Consider the following 14,639-nt stretch of genomic DNA (forward strand, 5'->3'; position numbering starts at 1 on the left):
TAGTATTTAGTGTCTTTGAATTTAGCATGGTCTTTATGTGTGTCAATTTTCGTGAAGAGAGCTCTGAAACAAACCGACATAAGTGATCTCTTTAAAAAAATGTAGGACAGTATAATGGGCAGCGTGAGACTCACTTCAACAGTTCCTATCTAGTGTTAGTGATGTTCCATAAGAGTATTATACGAGGCATGTTCTTAAAGTAAGTTCTATTTTCAATTATAGCTGTCGCATCGCTGCAATCGTTATTTTGAGCATACGTGTTTTCTTCTTCAGTCCTCAGGCAAGCTGTGCACGCAGTTTCAGAACTTCAGTCCGTGTGTGTGGTTAATTGTGATCAGTTGAAATGATTAAAGTGATCGAGCACCCCGCCGACTGTGAGATGCGGTCTGTTATCCGTTTTTTGAATGCGAGAAACATCAAACCAGCTGACATTCATCACCAACTTTGTGAGGTGTATGGTGATGATGCCATTAGTGATGGAATGGTCAGGAGATGGGTTAGAAAGTTCAACGAGGGTTGCATCTCTGTGCATGACGAGCAGCATACCGGTCGGCCATCTTTGATCAATGACGATTTGGTGCGTGCTGTCGATGAAAAAATTCATGAGGACAGGAGGTTCACAATTTCTTCGCTTTCCTTGAATTTTTCACAAATGTTGCGGAGTGGTTCGCAGGCGGGTGAATTCTACAATGAGGGGATAGAAAGACTTGTGCCATGACTCGATAAATGCCTCAATAATGGTGGAGATTATGGTGAGAAGTAATTGAAGTGTGGGGAATACAATGCTACAAAAATGGTTTGTAAATATTTTCCCGTTTACTTTCTACACCCTTTTGGAACTTACTTTAAGAACACGCCTCGTATTTAGTGTCTTTCGATTTACTATGGTCTTTATATATGTCAGTTTCCATGAAGAGAGCTCTGAAACAAACTGACATAAGTGATTTCTTTAAAAAAATGTAGGACAGTACAATGGGCAGTATGTTAGGAGGGTTTCATTCATAATTTTAACACTTTGTACATAATATACACACCAAGTAAGCTGAATAGAAAGCCTCTTACCAATTTAACTCTTATTTTTAAAACCCTCCTTATAACAATACACCTCTTTACAACAATATTTTTCTTTATCTCCCTAAATATCGCTATAGAGAGGTTTGACTGTATAGTAACGTTTAAATATTAATTTGTATTTCATATTGTTAATTTAATTATGAAAATCGTCAGGTTCCCATGAACCAACCTGCAAAATAAAGGTTTGCAAGAATTATAACTAGCAAATTTCTGGTCAAATTTAAAGTAGAATGACTTCATACACTAGGTAATAATATAAAATTCTATGAAACCCAATTAGTTCAATATAAAGGTATGGCAAAATTTCTCGGGATACTTCCACGTCCCTCATCTTCGTTTCATAATTTGCTCACTTTCGTTGTTACAGTAACGGTAATAGTTATACAGTAGAACTTGGTTATAGCGACCTCGTTTTATGCGACACCTCGCCTATAACGTCAAATATTCTGTGGTCCCAACTAATTCCCCATAACACATATGCTTTTCAACTTTGCTTAATACGACAAACGTATATGTGTCTACCTCGCATACAACGTCATTTTCAACCTCAGTTTGGAATACAATTTTCTAAGAACCAAAGTATTTTAAGAAATATTTTGCTGAAATCTGGCAAATCCTTTACTGTTCCCTTCTATCACAGACCTCTGGAATGCAGGCAGATTCCCCATCCCATTGTAACCTGCCCGAATTCATGCTGTATTAATGGTACCTGCATGTGGCCAGTTTCGACAGGAAGTTTTCACTAAGTGCACGCATTTTAACGCAGTATGGCCACTAAAAGAAGTGAGTGACACTTTAGAAGGCATTAGAATTGTGAACATTTCTATGAAGCTAGAGGAGGGAGTACAAACTGTTTTAACACAGAATACTGTATTTATAATTGTACATGTATTTTATTGTGTTCATGGTATGCTTAAAAGTGAATACATAAATCTAAAATAAGCCTAATTATGTTTATTATCTTTCATTTTCCACCTCACTAGACTGAATAATATGAATCTCGATTACTATGACACTCGTTTATAACAACATAATTTGCAAGGTCCCTTGGATGTCGTTATAACCAAGTTCTACTGTAATTATCATCATTGTAGTCATAAAAAAAATAAGACACAAAGTCATGCTGCCACTGTGACACACCCACAGATGTGACGATCGATCAACAGGAACAATCATTCATAATACTGAGAATATTCCCATAAATAAATTTAATAAAAGACAGTACAATCATATGACTTTCACGATTTAAAGATTAATACGAGACTTGCTCTTCAACACTGAAAAAAATTGCAGTATTATAATCATTTTCCATTCCCAAAAACAGTTAACGGATACAATAATGAATCATCAAACAGTATTTTCACAGTTATAGAATATATTTGTAAATGCATGTGAACTGAGACTTTGAAGGAAAACATCTACGAATCTGAGAAAGCATGGCATAAAGTTGTGTGTTCAAGCCATTCCAAACCATGCGGAGATAAGTGATATAAAAGAGTGAGATTTCACAATAAATACCTCATCATGATTCTGCAAAAATACAGAGAACAAGAATAAGGAGAAGAACAGATAATATAACAATGAATACATACAACAGAGCTAAGAGAAACTTCAAGTATAGTACAGAGTATAGGTATTGCATAATAAGTAAAAATTGGCTCAGAGTTGTTACAAGCAAACCAGCCATAAGAAAAACAATGCAGATCAATTCAAAATAGCTTGTCAACGTAATTTATAATCACATCTGACCAGCAAAGTATGAAGTATCAAACTTCAATGTTACATATAAAACAAAGATATATGTTGTTGTTATTTTCTAATGTCAGGTGTTTGACAATAAAGTCATTTGACCTCTTGCACTCCAATATTTTTCAAAGATATTATCATGACCAGAATCATGAAATTTAATTGCTGTAATTTCTCTACAAGGTCATAACTTAGTAATCAGAAGAAGGAGTTTAATCATAATGATTAAGGTGACAGATTACTGAAATTTGTATTTTTGAAACTAAAGATGGGATTTTTTATTTTTTTTTTATTTTTTAACCACTAAATAGGATTATGTCAATAAGTATATGGTCAAAGTTTCATATAGATTGGATGTAAAATGTAGCTACTGTAATTAATTTAATTAAAAAAAATTGATACACCACTGCTACCCATTGCATCCATTCAGTTTGCAAGCTATTTTAATGTCCTTATGGTCGAAATGTAGCCAATAATGAGATCCATGCACTCCGGAATTTGTGTTTTTGTGTCTCCCTTACATCAAGAGAAAAAAAAATTACTTATTCTTATTCCCCTCCCCCTTGAATTATGTGTGTTTGCGTGTAAAAATTTATATCTCATGTTCTATGCTACTGAGAAAGAAAGTAGTACTGAGATACATGTTCCACACCCTTCTGAACATAACTACCAAATTTCATGACTGTATCTTAAAACACTCAGGAGAAAAACAAGTTGAAATAAAGAAAAATATCGCAACTACAAAGTGGTGGATGGGGAGATTTAAATGCAGTGCCAGCTTTTGAAAATAGCGACATAAACACATGTTCTAGTACTCACAGACGCATAAAATTCGCAGATTTGCTATTTACTTTTTTATTTTAATTTTTTTACTTGGTTATTTAACGACGCTGTTTCAACTACGAGGTTATTTAGCGTCAATGAGATAATATTTTTCAGTGGTCTAGCGCCTTAACATGCCTGACTACAAGGCCCGGGATTGAATCTTGGTTGGAACAAGGTACCTGGTTGAATTTTTTTTAATAGGATTTTTCCTCAAATCTGAGTAACTTTCGGTATTTGATGCTCTGGCTCATTTTTCTATCATCATCATCATCATCATCATCATCATCATCGGTTTCCAGCTGTCAGCTGAGGCTAGATGGTCCATTTGTCAGTGTCAGATTCATGAATGCCACCCAGGGCATCCCCAGAGTTGCAATAAACATTGCATATACAGTGTATGGGTACACAATGGGAAACTGAGCAATTAAGTGCATGGATCTGTTCTAGGTTTGGTTTTTGAAAGTCAAGCAAAGCATCACTGAGGCACCACATCACATCCCATATCATGAAATATGTTCCTTGGACAAAAATATGGTGTCAATGTCTGGAATAAAGCTTACAATTTTTAGAATGAAGTAGAAAGTTTACATACTTCTGCTAGTCAGCTGTGATTGGTGGTAATGAAATATATTACAATTAATGATCGATTCTTGTAACATCGTTGCTACTTCTCTTCTTGGTAAGAACACAAATATTTAATTGTATTCATCACTAACAGCGCAAATAATAAAATTCGGTATACTCACGTCCTAAAAACATGGTCTAATAAATCCAATGAAATCCACAGATTGAGTGATAAAAATAAAGAAAGTATACTGAGGAAATAGAGAGTGAAATTAATATAACTGTGCAGATTTTAACACCTTATTCCTTGGATAGAGTACAACAATTCTAATATAATATTAGTCCCAAATAAATACTTTTCCCAGAAAAAAAATTTTCCCCCCTAAATGTTAACAAAGTTTTACTTGACAAGTACTATCTGTACAATTTTGATTTTACTCTTATCATTAGAGAAAAAGATAAGAAATGATTTATCTCTTTACAGTCTTTCAACAAAATTACGGTTTTCTTGCAAATTATATATAAAGTGATATAGTGATATAGGAAAGTGATAAAGTGAAAATGGTGATGGTGACAGAAAAGACGGTAAGGCAAGGGAATATGCTAATAGTGAAAAATCAATCAATCTTCTTAATGTATCCAGCTGTTTGCTGACAACATAAAGTCTACTATAGTCTTTTCAGTTGTTGTTTTTCATGAGGAATGAGGGGTATTTTGATCGGTGTTCATTATAGATGCCTGTTGCTAGAAGCCAGAGTTGAGGTGTAGTCAATATATACTGTAGGGCTGTGTCTTCTGCAACTGGTATTGATGAGTTTAATTTACTTCTTTTGTGGTTTATGGATGGACAATATAGAAAGAATGTGTTCCAGATCTTCATGATGATTATTGCACCACAGACAAGTAGGATTATCAGAAATGTGAAATCGGTGTAGGTACAATTGAGTGACAATGTGACCTGTTCTGGCTCTTGTTAAAAATGCATGAACATGTCTGGGCAAGTTTTTGTACATTTTCAGGTCATTTGGTTTCTTTTGTACAGACTGTAAAATAGTCCCTCAGTCGGATCTCTGGGTAGGGACTGCACTGAGAGATGCCAAGAATCGTACTAAAGTAGTTATTTGGAACACCAAAAGTCACACCGTCCAGTCAATCAGAATAATAGTGAAAAAGGATAAGATACAAGTAATAACCAGGGAGTGGCAATAAGTAAGTAGTGATATAAATATAATAAAGAAAGTAGGAATGGAAATGCAATTAAAGTGTAGAAACTACTTCGTCTGAAATTATACAGATTAGATTAGTGGGAATAAGAGGTCAGTGAATGTTAGTGATTCAAGTGAATAAATAAGCTAACTATGGAAGATTTTAACTTAATGTAAACAATGTTGGGAACAATTAATAAGCAATTGAGAGAAGTGATTCTTTAGTTAAATTAATAAAATTGGCTAGTAACAATATCATTATGCAGTATGTCCAGGTCCTCTGTAAGTGCACTGCTTTTCGAAGTTACCGTTTTTAAATTGTTTGCTGTTTTATATGTCACGTAATATTTAAATAAATATCTTATATACATTATTATTATTATTATTATTATTATTATTATTAATCTTGCACAGGATAGGGACTGATGGTGCACTTATGTGAGAGCGGCAATGAACCTCTGGGTTCCTTAAAAATCATAATGTACCTAAGTATTATTATTATTTAAAGAATCAGTTTGCTTCACTGCTGTGGTGAATATTTCTTAGCATATGCAAACTCTTTATATGAACTTCACCATATTCACAATATTAAAACTGAGATGGACTATGGTACTAAGCAAACGAATATTTCTGTAATTAATATAATTTTAGGTCCATTATATTCTTTAAGAGTAACACTGTTATATTAAATGACACTGTTGGGCTATGATACTAAGCAAACGAATATTTCTGTAATTAATATGATTTTAGGTGCATTATGTTCTTTAAGATTAACACTGTCATATTAAATGACACTGTTGACCAAAAGTACATAGACACCTCATATTTCTTGCAACAAAAATAAATTATCTGTGACAGGGTTTATATTTCAAAATGCTTTGTGCGATTAGTTTTAATACATGCTAAGGTGGTCAAAGGAGTTGAAGTAAATATGGGTATAATTTCATGCAATTTAGTAGACAGAAATTTGTAGGAGGGAAATCTATAAAAATATTCAATTTGTGAACATTATACATTTATGAGTTAAAATTATTCAGCATACTGTACAGTGCTATTAAATTCATTAGACCAATCAGATTGTCATTTTAGAGTTGAAAAATGAAATAATAAATTGATAGTTTAACATGTTTATGTGAAATTACAAATTAAAACAATATAGAAAGCTTTGTTACTCTTCTTTTTTTTACTGGCTATCCAATTTGCGATATCACTTTAGCTATCCAATTTTTGTGTTTATTAAGACATATTGAAAGTATAATTACCCTTTTATACCCTTAGCATTTCTTTATTAACAACTGATAAAAAGCTGCCACGAAGTTGAATTGTTTTCTGAAGTATTGCACATAAAGCAACAATATGATGCAATAATCATAAAACATTTTAAATAAGTTGTCATAATTAAATAATACTGTTTCATGGATAATCAAAGTTGATTAATATGCAGAAGCCATCTAATACAGGAGTCCAGTAATGTAAAAAAAGAATAATAAAACTTTCAACGTATAAAAATCTAAGGACAATATACTGTAATTGATCTGCAATGTTTAACTTTGTTTCTGAGAATATATAAAACATGAAGTGCTGGAAAGAGAGAGATATATATACCTATATATATGAAACTTAAAAAATATTACATTTAGCATGTGTTGTTAAGCTAACTAAGGCAAACATTTCTCCCACTTATAAGACTGTTACGATGTTAGTTATTAAGTCTGCTTATAGGATTCTCAATTTAATCTGTTCAAATGTTTAATTTAGCATAAGAGAACTTTTAATGTATAACTTTATAAAAGTATTTTAGCATTAAAATTAAGTTTCATAATGAATAATTTCCAATTAATTATTAGTAATTCACTTGTAAGTTAATTATCATGTCAAACACCCACCTTAGGGTCGTATCTCTTATACTGGTCCAACCCCAGACCTGTGGAATAAACAAGAAAATATATTACATCACTCAAAAAATATCATGAACACACACAACAAACTTACATAATATGTATGCATAATATTATATGAACAGTTGAACTTTATTATAGTATCATTGAAGGGACTAAAGAAAGATGTCACAATAAGTGTCACTATAACCAAAAATAAATACAGTAAATAAAATTCAAAGAAGAACATTTACAATACTACATAGTTTGTATACTACAATAATTTAATTGTTATTTTATATGGGCCTACAGTGCTACAGATTTTCAAAATACTTTACACCATTCTTGACTTTTTATTATTTCAAAAAATAAAAATATTATACTGAATTTTAGAAAAAAAAAAGTGAAATACGGAGTAAAACACTGTAATGTAGAGTAAGTAATTACAATACATATAGTGCTAACAATAATTAAGAGCGAGAGTTGAAGAAATCTATATTTTTCTCTCCTTCTGTTTTTTTCAAAATACTGCATCTGTAATTCAGTCTCCATTCATCCTTAACCAAACTAAATTCAAAGCAATGTTTTTTCAGAAAAGAAAACTTAGAAGCACATTTAAACATCTTTCATTTAGGCTTTAACTATAAACAAAACAAAATAAAATTATTGAATTGTCACAACTGTCATCCTTTAATACTATCACACTGGTTTGATTTAATCGAAAATCCATTGACTTAAAAGTTAATAAATGTTACAAAATTCAGTAAACATGAATCGTGTTTTTCAATGGAATGCTATTTTTATTTACTAATTATAACAGTGAAATTAACAGCTGACACGCTCTTAGATGCCCACATCACAAGAACAGTGAGTCTGAAGAACGCACGGAATTCTGTGATCGCATACAGAAACAAAAAACTCCTAACTAAATACGAGATTTACATTATAGTGAATGCAAATAAAAAATGGCACTCGAGCTACAAACAGCCAATGAACTTCACTGATAGTAATGATTCAACTCTTCAAAAATTAATTGTAAAGACTGTGAATGTCTAAAGTCCAGGTCTGGTCTTGAAGTTATGAAATATTTGGACGGATATTTGGAAGCTCAAGTTTGTGCGAATGATATTCACGTAGAAGAAATGTAGCAGTACATAAATCGACAAAAATGACGACTAGAAGAATTTATACAATTATAATAGAATTTAAGGGTATTAAATAGCAAGTAACAGTTAGTTGGAATGACAATAGTCGAAGAATGCAATAAATAAAATACAACTTCAAATCATAATCTGAACTTATGTAACAGTTTTGTAAATGTTAAACATTTCAAACTATGAATAGTAACTACAAAACTATATTTCTAATGTTTTACCATCAGGTTGTTTTATTCCAGGTGTCATAGATCTCAAGAAATCATCTGGCGTCATAAATACTTCATTACTTTCTCCACTCGGATGAGCCACTTGCAAGGTGGCAAAGTACCGGAACACTTTATCAGGCGTGGAGTACTGACGAATACGGTTTTCATACTCCATTATCTGTTTGAACAAGCAGCAAGCAGAAGCAGGTTTGGTCATTAATGCAGGAAAAACATGTTATATCCTGGTTAATTAGGGTATGTGGATTCTGCAGGGATGACGCCAATTCAGGATGTGGGCTATAGTTAAAAGCAATTCACAACATGCACACACTAGAACATGAAAAACCAAGCATTAATGTCAACATTTCCCAGTGCAGAGTGAAGCCATTTTGGTATGTCTAACCTAAAGGTTATTATACACAAAGGATTTAACACACCACTGTAGCAGAGGAAAACAAAGCTCTCAGGATTAAATTCTGCGAAAGCTGAGACAGATTATGCAAAGTATAAATGTACGGTCACACGTCGCTACTTTTGCTGCGCAACTTTTGTACTGCAGCTGCAAAAGTTGTGTGTTGTGTTCACACGTAAGCCAAAAGTAGCGCGCTGCATGCTACTTTTCGTGCTGCGCAACCCGAGTGCAGCAAAAGTTGCAATTGGAGATTGCGAGTCTGTCCACACACAAGGCGCTACTTTTGCAGCCGCAGTCATGCTGCAGGTTTCCATCTCCGTGTTGACTTCTCAATATACATTTTGTGGTTATGTTCGCATTATTAAGAAACTCATGCGAAAGCGTCCTTATCTATTATTTGCTTTTCTGTCCTAACTAGTATTCAGAAATTGACATTATTTTTACTATAAAGCTTTTAAAAACGCCTATATACTTAAATGATAACCAACAGCATATTCACGTAATCAATGTTGGCAACCCTCCTGTTTGAAACTATGCTACGGAAAATTAAAAAAATGAATTATATCGTCAGCAAATGTACTCAGACTGTGTTGTGCATTTAATAACTGTTACAAATAATTTATTTTCATCACATATAACGTTAAAATATATCCAAACAATAAAAGTATCATTGGCACATTTGGGTGGCAACACTGGTCGCAACCGCAGCAAAAGTTTCAACAAAACCGATATAAAAAATGCTGCGACTGCAACCCTGAGAACCCTGTTCACATGTCACTGCTTTTAAGCTGTGCGCAGCATGAAAAAGTAGCGAGCAGCAGGTTCGGCAGCCGCTACTTTTCGGGTTGCACCGTTGTTCACATGTCGCAGTACGAGAGTTGCGCAGTTTTTTGTACTGCAGTGCTGCAAAAGTAGCGATGTGTGACCGTACCTTTAGAATGACAAATCACCTCAATAAGATACAGTAGAACCCTGCCAGTCCGAACCAATTCCGACTAGAGTCTGTTTGAATTATCAAAATTTCGAATTAAGTGGGGGACAGAAATGTAAGCAGGGAAACCATTCCTTATTCCCTTCCCCACCACCTTTCACTGTCCACACTTTGTTCAGTTTCGAGTTTATGGAGATGTCTTGAGAATCAAACATAATATCGTTTATTAAAAGAGGAAGGCTTAGATGACTGGGTCATGTTGAGTAGATGCCAAACTATAGATTACCCAGGAGAGCATTGTATGGACACCCACATGGAGCAAGATGAAGAGGAAGATCCAGGCTTAGGTGGTTGCAAGATTTGGAGGATTATTCAAGAAAGATTGGAATTAGGAGGTAGAGGAGACTGGCACAGGACAGGATAGAATGGCTACAAATAATAGAGGAGGCCCGATCTTCAATGGACTGTAGCGCCAATTAACTGGGCTGGTAAGATGGTCGACAATTGAGATGAAAAGAAACTGCTTTATTGTTTCTATGTGGCTGGCACGTGGTCTAGGAATAGGAATAGTGCAGCTGTTACATTTGGTCTATACAAGAAGTATCACAAGATATTACAATTTATAAATAAATTTAAATAAATATTTATATAATATAGCCAGTCCCAGTGAATGTTTCTGGCATTTCTGTAGGCTGACAAGCAGTAGGTCTCCTCACCCTGCTACTGCTACTTACATTCACAAACTCACAGTGCTTCACCAGATTAAAACTTACATACTATGTTATATTAATAAGTTTCCAAAATTGGACATCCTGGTTTTATGACTAATCACTAAAGATTTTGATTCGAGTATGTTCACAAGATCATGTCCCCTTACCTGCATGGTTGGTGAATCCCCTAATGTTTAGCTTATTTTATCACTCCTGACTGGTGTTTATGTTATTCTTCACATATCAGCTCTTATTGTGTATATATGAAGAGAAAGAAAATGAGGGAAACCGACAGAGTGAGAGAGATATCACCACGTGAAAGCTGTATGGTTGGTCAATTCCCATCCCCAAAATTAGCTGTGTCAGTCTGTAATCTGTCCTTGACAAGCAGCAATAAATGCAAACAGTGACTCAGCTAAGAATAAGTGCAGTTTATTACGTTGTGTTGTGTTTTGCAATGGTTACATATTCAGTGTACATATTTTGAAAACGTACATACAGAAAAAGAAATGTGGCAGAACAAGGGAATATTGGAGAAGGTTGAATTTGCAATGAAGAACTTCCCTTTGACAGAAAACTATGAATGAAAACAGCTCACATCTCTAAATGCAAATTAAGTTTTAAATTCAATTACATCAGCAATGAAAACAATACATACTGTATAAAAAGTAATAACAATACGGCAAGCCCAAGATGACAAAAAATGCACTTCATTTATGTCTTGATGTTAATGTTATTCAGTATAAATTGATTGGGAATCTGAAATAGGCATACTGCTCAATAAACAAGCAACTTTTCAGTTCCATGGAAGCTCTGAAAGGCAATTATTAGTAGAATTAGCATGTTAGTAATTATAATACAAAAGCAAACAGCACCATTTTATGCGTGTTAACTGGAAGGAAAAACTGAAAAGTTAGTAGTAAGCAAATGGATTATGTAGTTATTGCAAATAAGGTCACATGAATTAGTATTCAAAGCATAACCTCAAGTTTCGGGTATTGAGAGAGCACTCTAGTACCACATATTCATGAAAAATCAAAACCTAAGGGTTTAGAGACAGTAAAAAAAATCTGGAGTTCCATGAAAGTTTGCCTAATATAACGTACATATTATTATTATATTATTGGCACAAAACTTCAATAACTGGAAAAGTGAAAGTGACTCCTTATGAATGACAGAATATGATTTCCAAAGAAACACATCTTTGTGAGAATTTCGCCTAAAAGAGACTACGTCTTACATATTATGCATATGTGTGAGAGTATGTCCCCCTTTTCCAATGTCTGATCACCTCAACTGATTTCAACAAACTTTATATAGAGATTATGTCTTCAATGAAATCTAACAAATGAATGAATCGCTGGTAATTTTCATAGAAACTGTTACGATATAAGAATATACCATGAAATACATTGGCCATTAACATCACATTTTTACTGTAACAATAAATTGTGCTTTAATATTACATTATAACATGAAACTGGGATATCGTTTTTAAATACAGTAAAACTTCTTTCATACAGTTTGCACTTATACCTTTTCCACACTTACTTACTTACTTACAAATGGCTTTTAAGGAACCCGAAGGTTCATTGCCGCCCTCACATAAGCCCGCCAGCGGTCCCTATCCTGAGCAAGATTAATCCAGTCTCTATCATCATATCCCACCTCCCTCAAATCCATTTTAATATTATCCTCCCATCTCGGCTTCCCTAAAGGTCTTTTTCCCTCCAGTCTCCCAACTAACACTCTATATGCATTTCTGGATTCGCTCATACGTGCTACATGCCCTGCCCATCTCAAACGTCTGGATTTAATGTTCCTAATTATGTCAGGTGAAGAATACAATGTGTGCAGTTCTGTGTTGTGTAACTTTCTCCATTCTCCTGTAACTTCATCCTGCTTAGCCCCAAATATTTTCCTAAGCACCTTATTCTCAAACACCCTTAACCTATGTTCCTCTCTCAGAGTGAGAGTCCAAGTTTCAAAACCATACAGAACAACTGGTAATATAACTGTTTTATAAATTCTAACTTTCAGATTTTTAGACAGCAGACTGGATGATAAGAGCTTCTCAACCGAATAATAACACGCATTTCCCATATTTATTCTGCGTTTAATTTCCTCCCGAGTGTCATTTATATTTGTTACTGTTGCTCCAAGATATTTGAATTTTTCCACCTCTTCAAAGGATAAATCTCCAATTTTTATATTTCCATTTTGTACAATAATCTGGTCACGAGACATAATCATATACTTTGTTTTTTCGGGATTTACTTCCAAACCGATCGCTTTACTTGCTTCAAGTAAAATTTTCGCGTTTTCCCTAACCGTTTGTGTATTTTCTCCTAACATATTCATGTCAGCCGCATAGACAAGAAGCTGATGTAATCTGTTCAATTCCAAACCCTGCCTGTTATCCTGAACTTACCTTTTCCACACTCAATAAAAAAAATTAAGTCATGGCAAAATCCCTATATTTTCCATGTTGAATGTTATTATAAAGCATGAAATGGAACCTGACAATTTAAGTATCAAGATTTTCTAGAGTCACCTGTGGTAAAACGTGAAGATACAAAAGTTTCAGGTTATGCTCGAGTAATATTGAAATACACTACTGTCATAAGATTTTTATATAAAGATAAAGAGTTGGGCATAATAAAAATCTCATTTTAGTGTAACTTTGACAACAAATGAAAAGCAACAAAATCACAGTCATTCAACACGAATATTACTTAAAAATCTGGTGCTATAAAAAACTTATGGTCAGCTTGTATGATTACAGTGCTCTTAATGAACCCTGCTAGGTTTCTTTAAGATTAACATTATAAACTGCTGCTAGTCTTTCCTGTTTCAAAATATTCAATATTGAAACTGAAAATACGAAATAGTCTAACAAAATAGTGTTTCGTTAGTGATGTAAAATTTGCAATTGATGAACTGCAACAGAAGGACTCCACATCTGCAGACTTCCAGCAGGGCTTACCCTCTGGCTGTTGCATGCCTGGAGTGATAGCTCGCATGAAGTCATCTGGAGTCATGTAGATCAGCGTTGTATTCTGGGATATGATCTTAACAGTTGCAAAATATCGGAAAATTTTGTCAGGTGTTGAATAGGAGCGTATACGGTTCTCATATTCCATAATCTGTAAAAATGTCAAGGTAAACACCAAAGAGATTGAAGAACAAAACAAACAAGTATCTGGAAGACCACAGGTTGCACGTACCTGGAATAACAATACCATGTTACTTATACTACCCAGTGTTCAATTTTGAATGGAACTTCTAGTAGCCTATGTATTCATGATATCATCATGGAGTGAGTTTAATCCTCAAAGCATATATATACGATGTAGGCCACGTTTGTTGTTGATAGTAGGGACTGTTCCCTTTTTGATGAACGAACGAATGTAAAAATTATTGAATCAATGAAATTGCATATCTTTACTTAGGCTCGACAAAAATCCTATGAAGCAGTGAACACAAAAAAAGTGCTGGAAGCTCCCATTCAAAATTGAACTTGGAGTGCTACAAAGAACGGAGACAGCTAATTCGAACAAAACATAACATAATCATAATCAAACTGTAAGGCTCTCTTCTATAAGAATAAACCAAGTTTAATTTCTGGTAGTTCACTCTGTTGTATACAGAATATTTGAAAATATTTTAAATGCTGAATAAAAATCATTTAATGCTATACAAATTAAGACTTCAATCCAGTACCGTATCAAGAATTACATTAGTAGGATTTTATACTATATTTTCATGTAGTTTACAAATAATAATATTTTTTTTAAATTTTGTCGTTTTTCAGTATACTGGGTGTTCAGTTCAAAATGTGTCATGGCTCGCTGTATGCCGTCATGTGGCTAGCCGATGAGCCTAGAGAATTCAATCTTCCTACACTTCCGCAGAGGTGTATAACCCAAGAG

General features: G+C 33.9%; 1 protein-coding gene across 8 annotated transcripts in view; it reads right to left on the reverse strand.

Annotated features, from left to right (window-relative positions):
• MICU1 (Mitochondrial calcium uptake 1) overlaps positions 1-14,639 on the reverse strand; it is a 343,655-nt gene that overhangs the window by 159,478 nt on the left and 169,538 nt on the right. For 6 of the 8 annotated variants that reach the window (XM_069849135.1, XM_069849136.1, XM_069849138.1 and 3 more), the window contains exons 4-5: positions 8,667-8,832; positions 7,301-7,338 (exon numbers count right to left, since the gene is read on the reverse strand). In XM_069849135.1, coding sequence (XP_069705236.1) covers positions 7,301-7,338; positions 8,667-8,832 — 204 coding nt within the window. Of the gene's footprint in view, positions 1-7,300; positions 7,339-8,666; positions 8,833-13,693; positions 13,854-14,639 lie in introns of all 8 variants that reach the window. The other 2 variants (XM_069849139.1, XM_069849137.1) reach the window with 1 other exon arrangement.

Source organism: Periplaneta americana, chromosome 16, assembly GCF_040183065.1.
Source record: "Periplaneta americana isolate PAMFEO1 chromosome 16, P.americana_PAMFEO1_priV1, whole genome shotgun sequence".
Taxonomy (NCBI): domain Eukaryota; kingdom Metazoa; phylum Arthropoda; class Insecta; order Blattodea; family Blattidae; genus Periplaneta; species Periplaneta americana.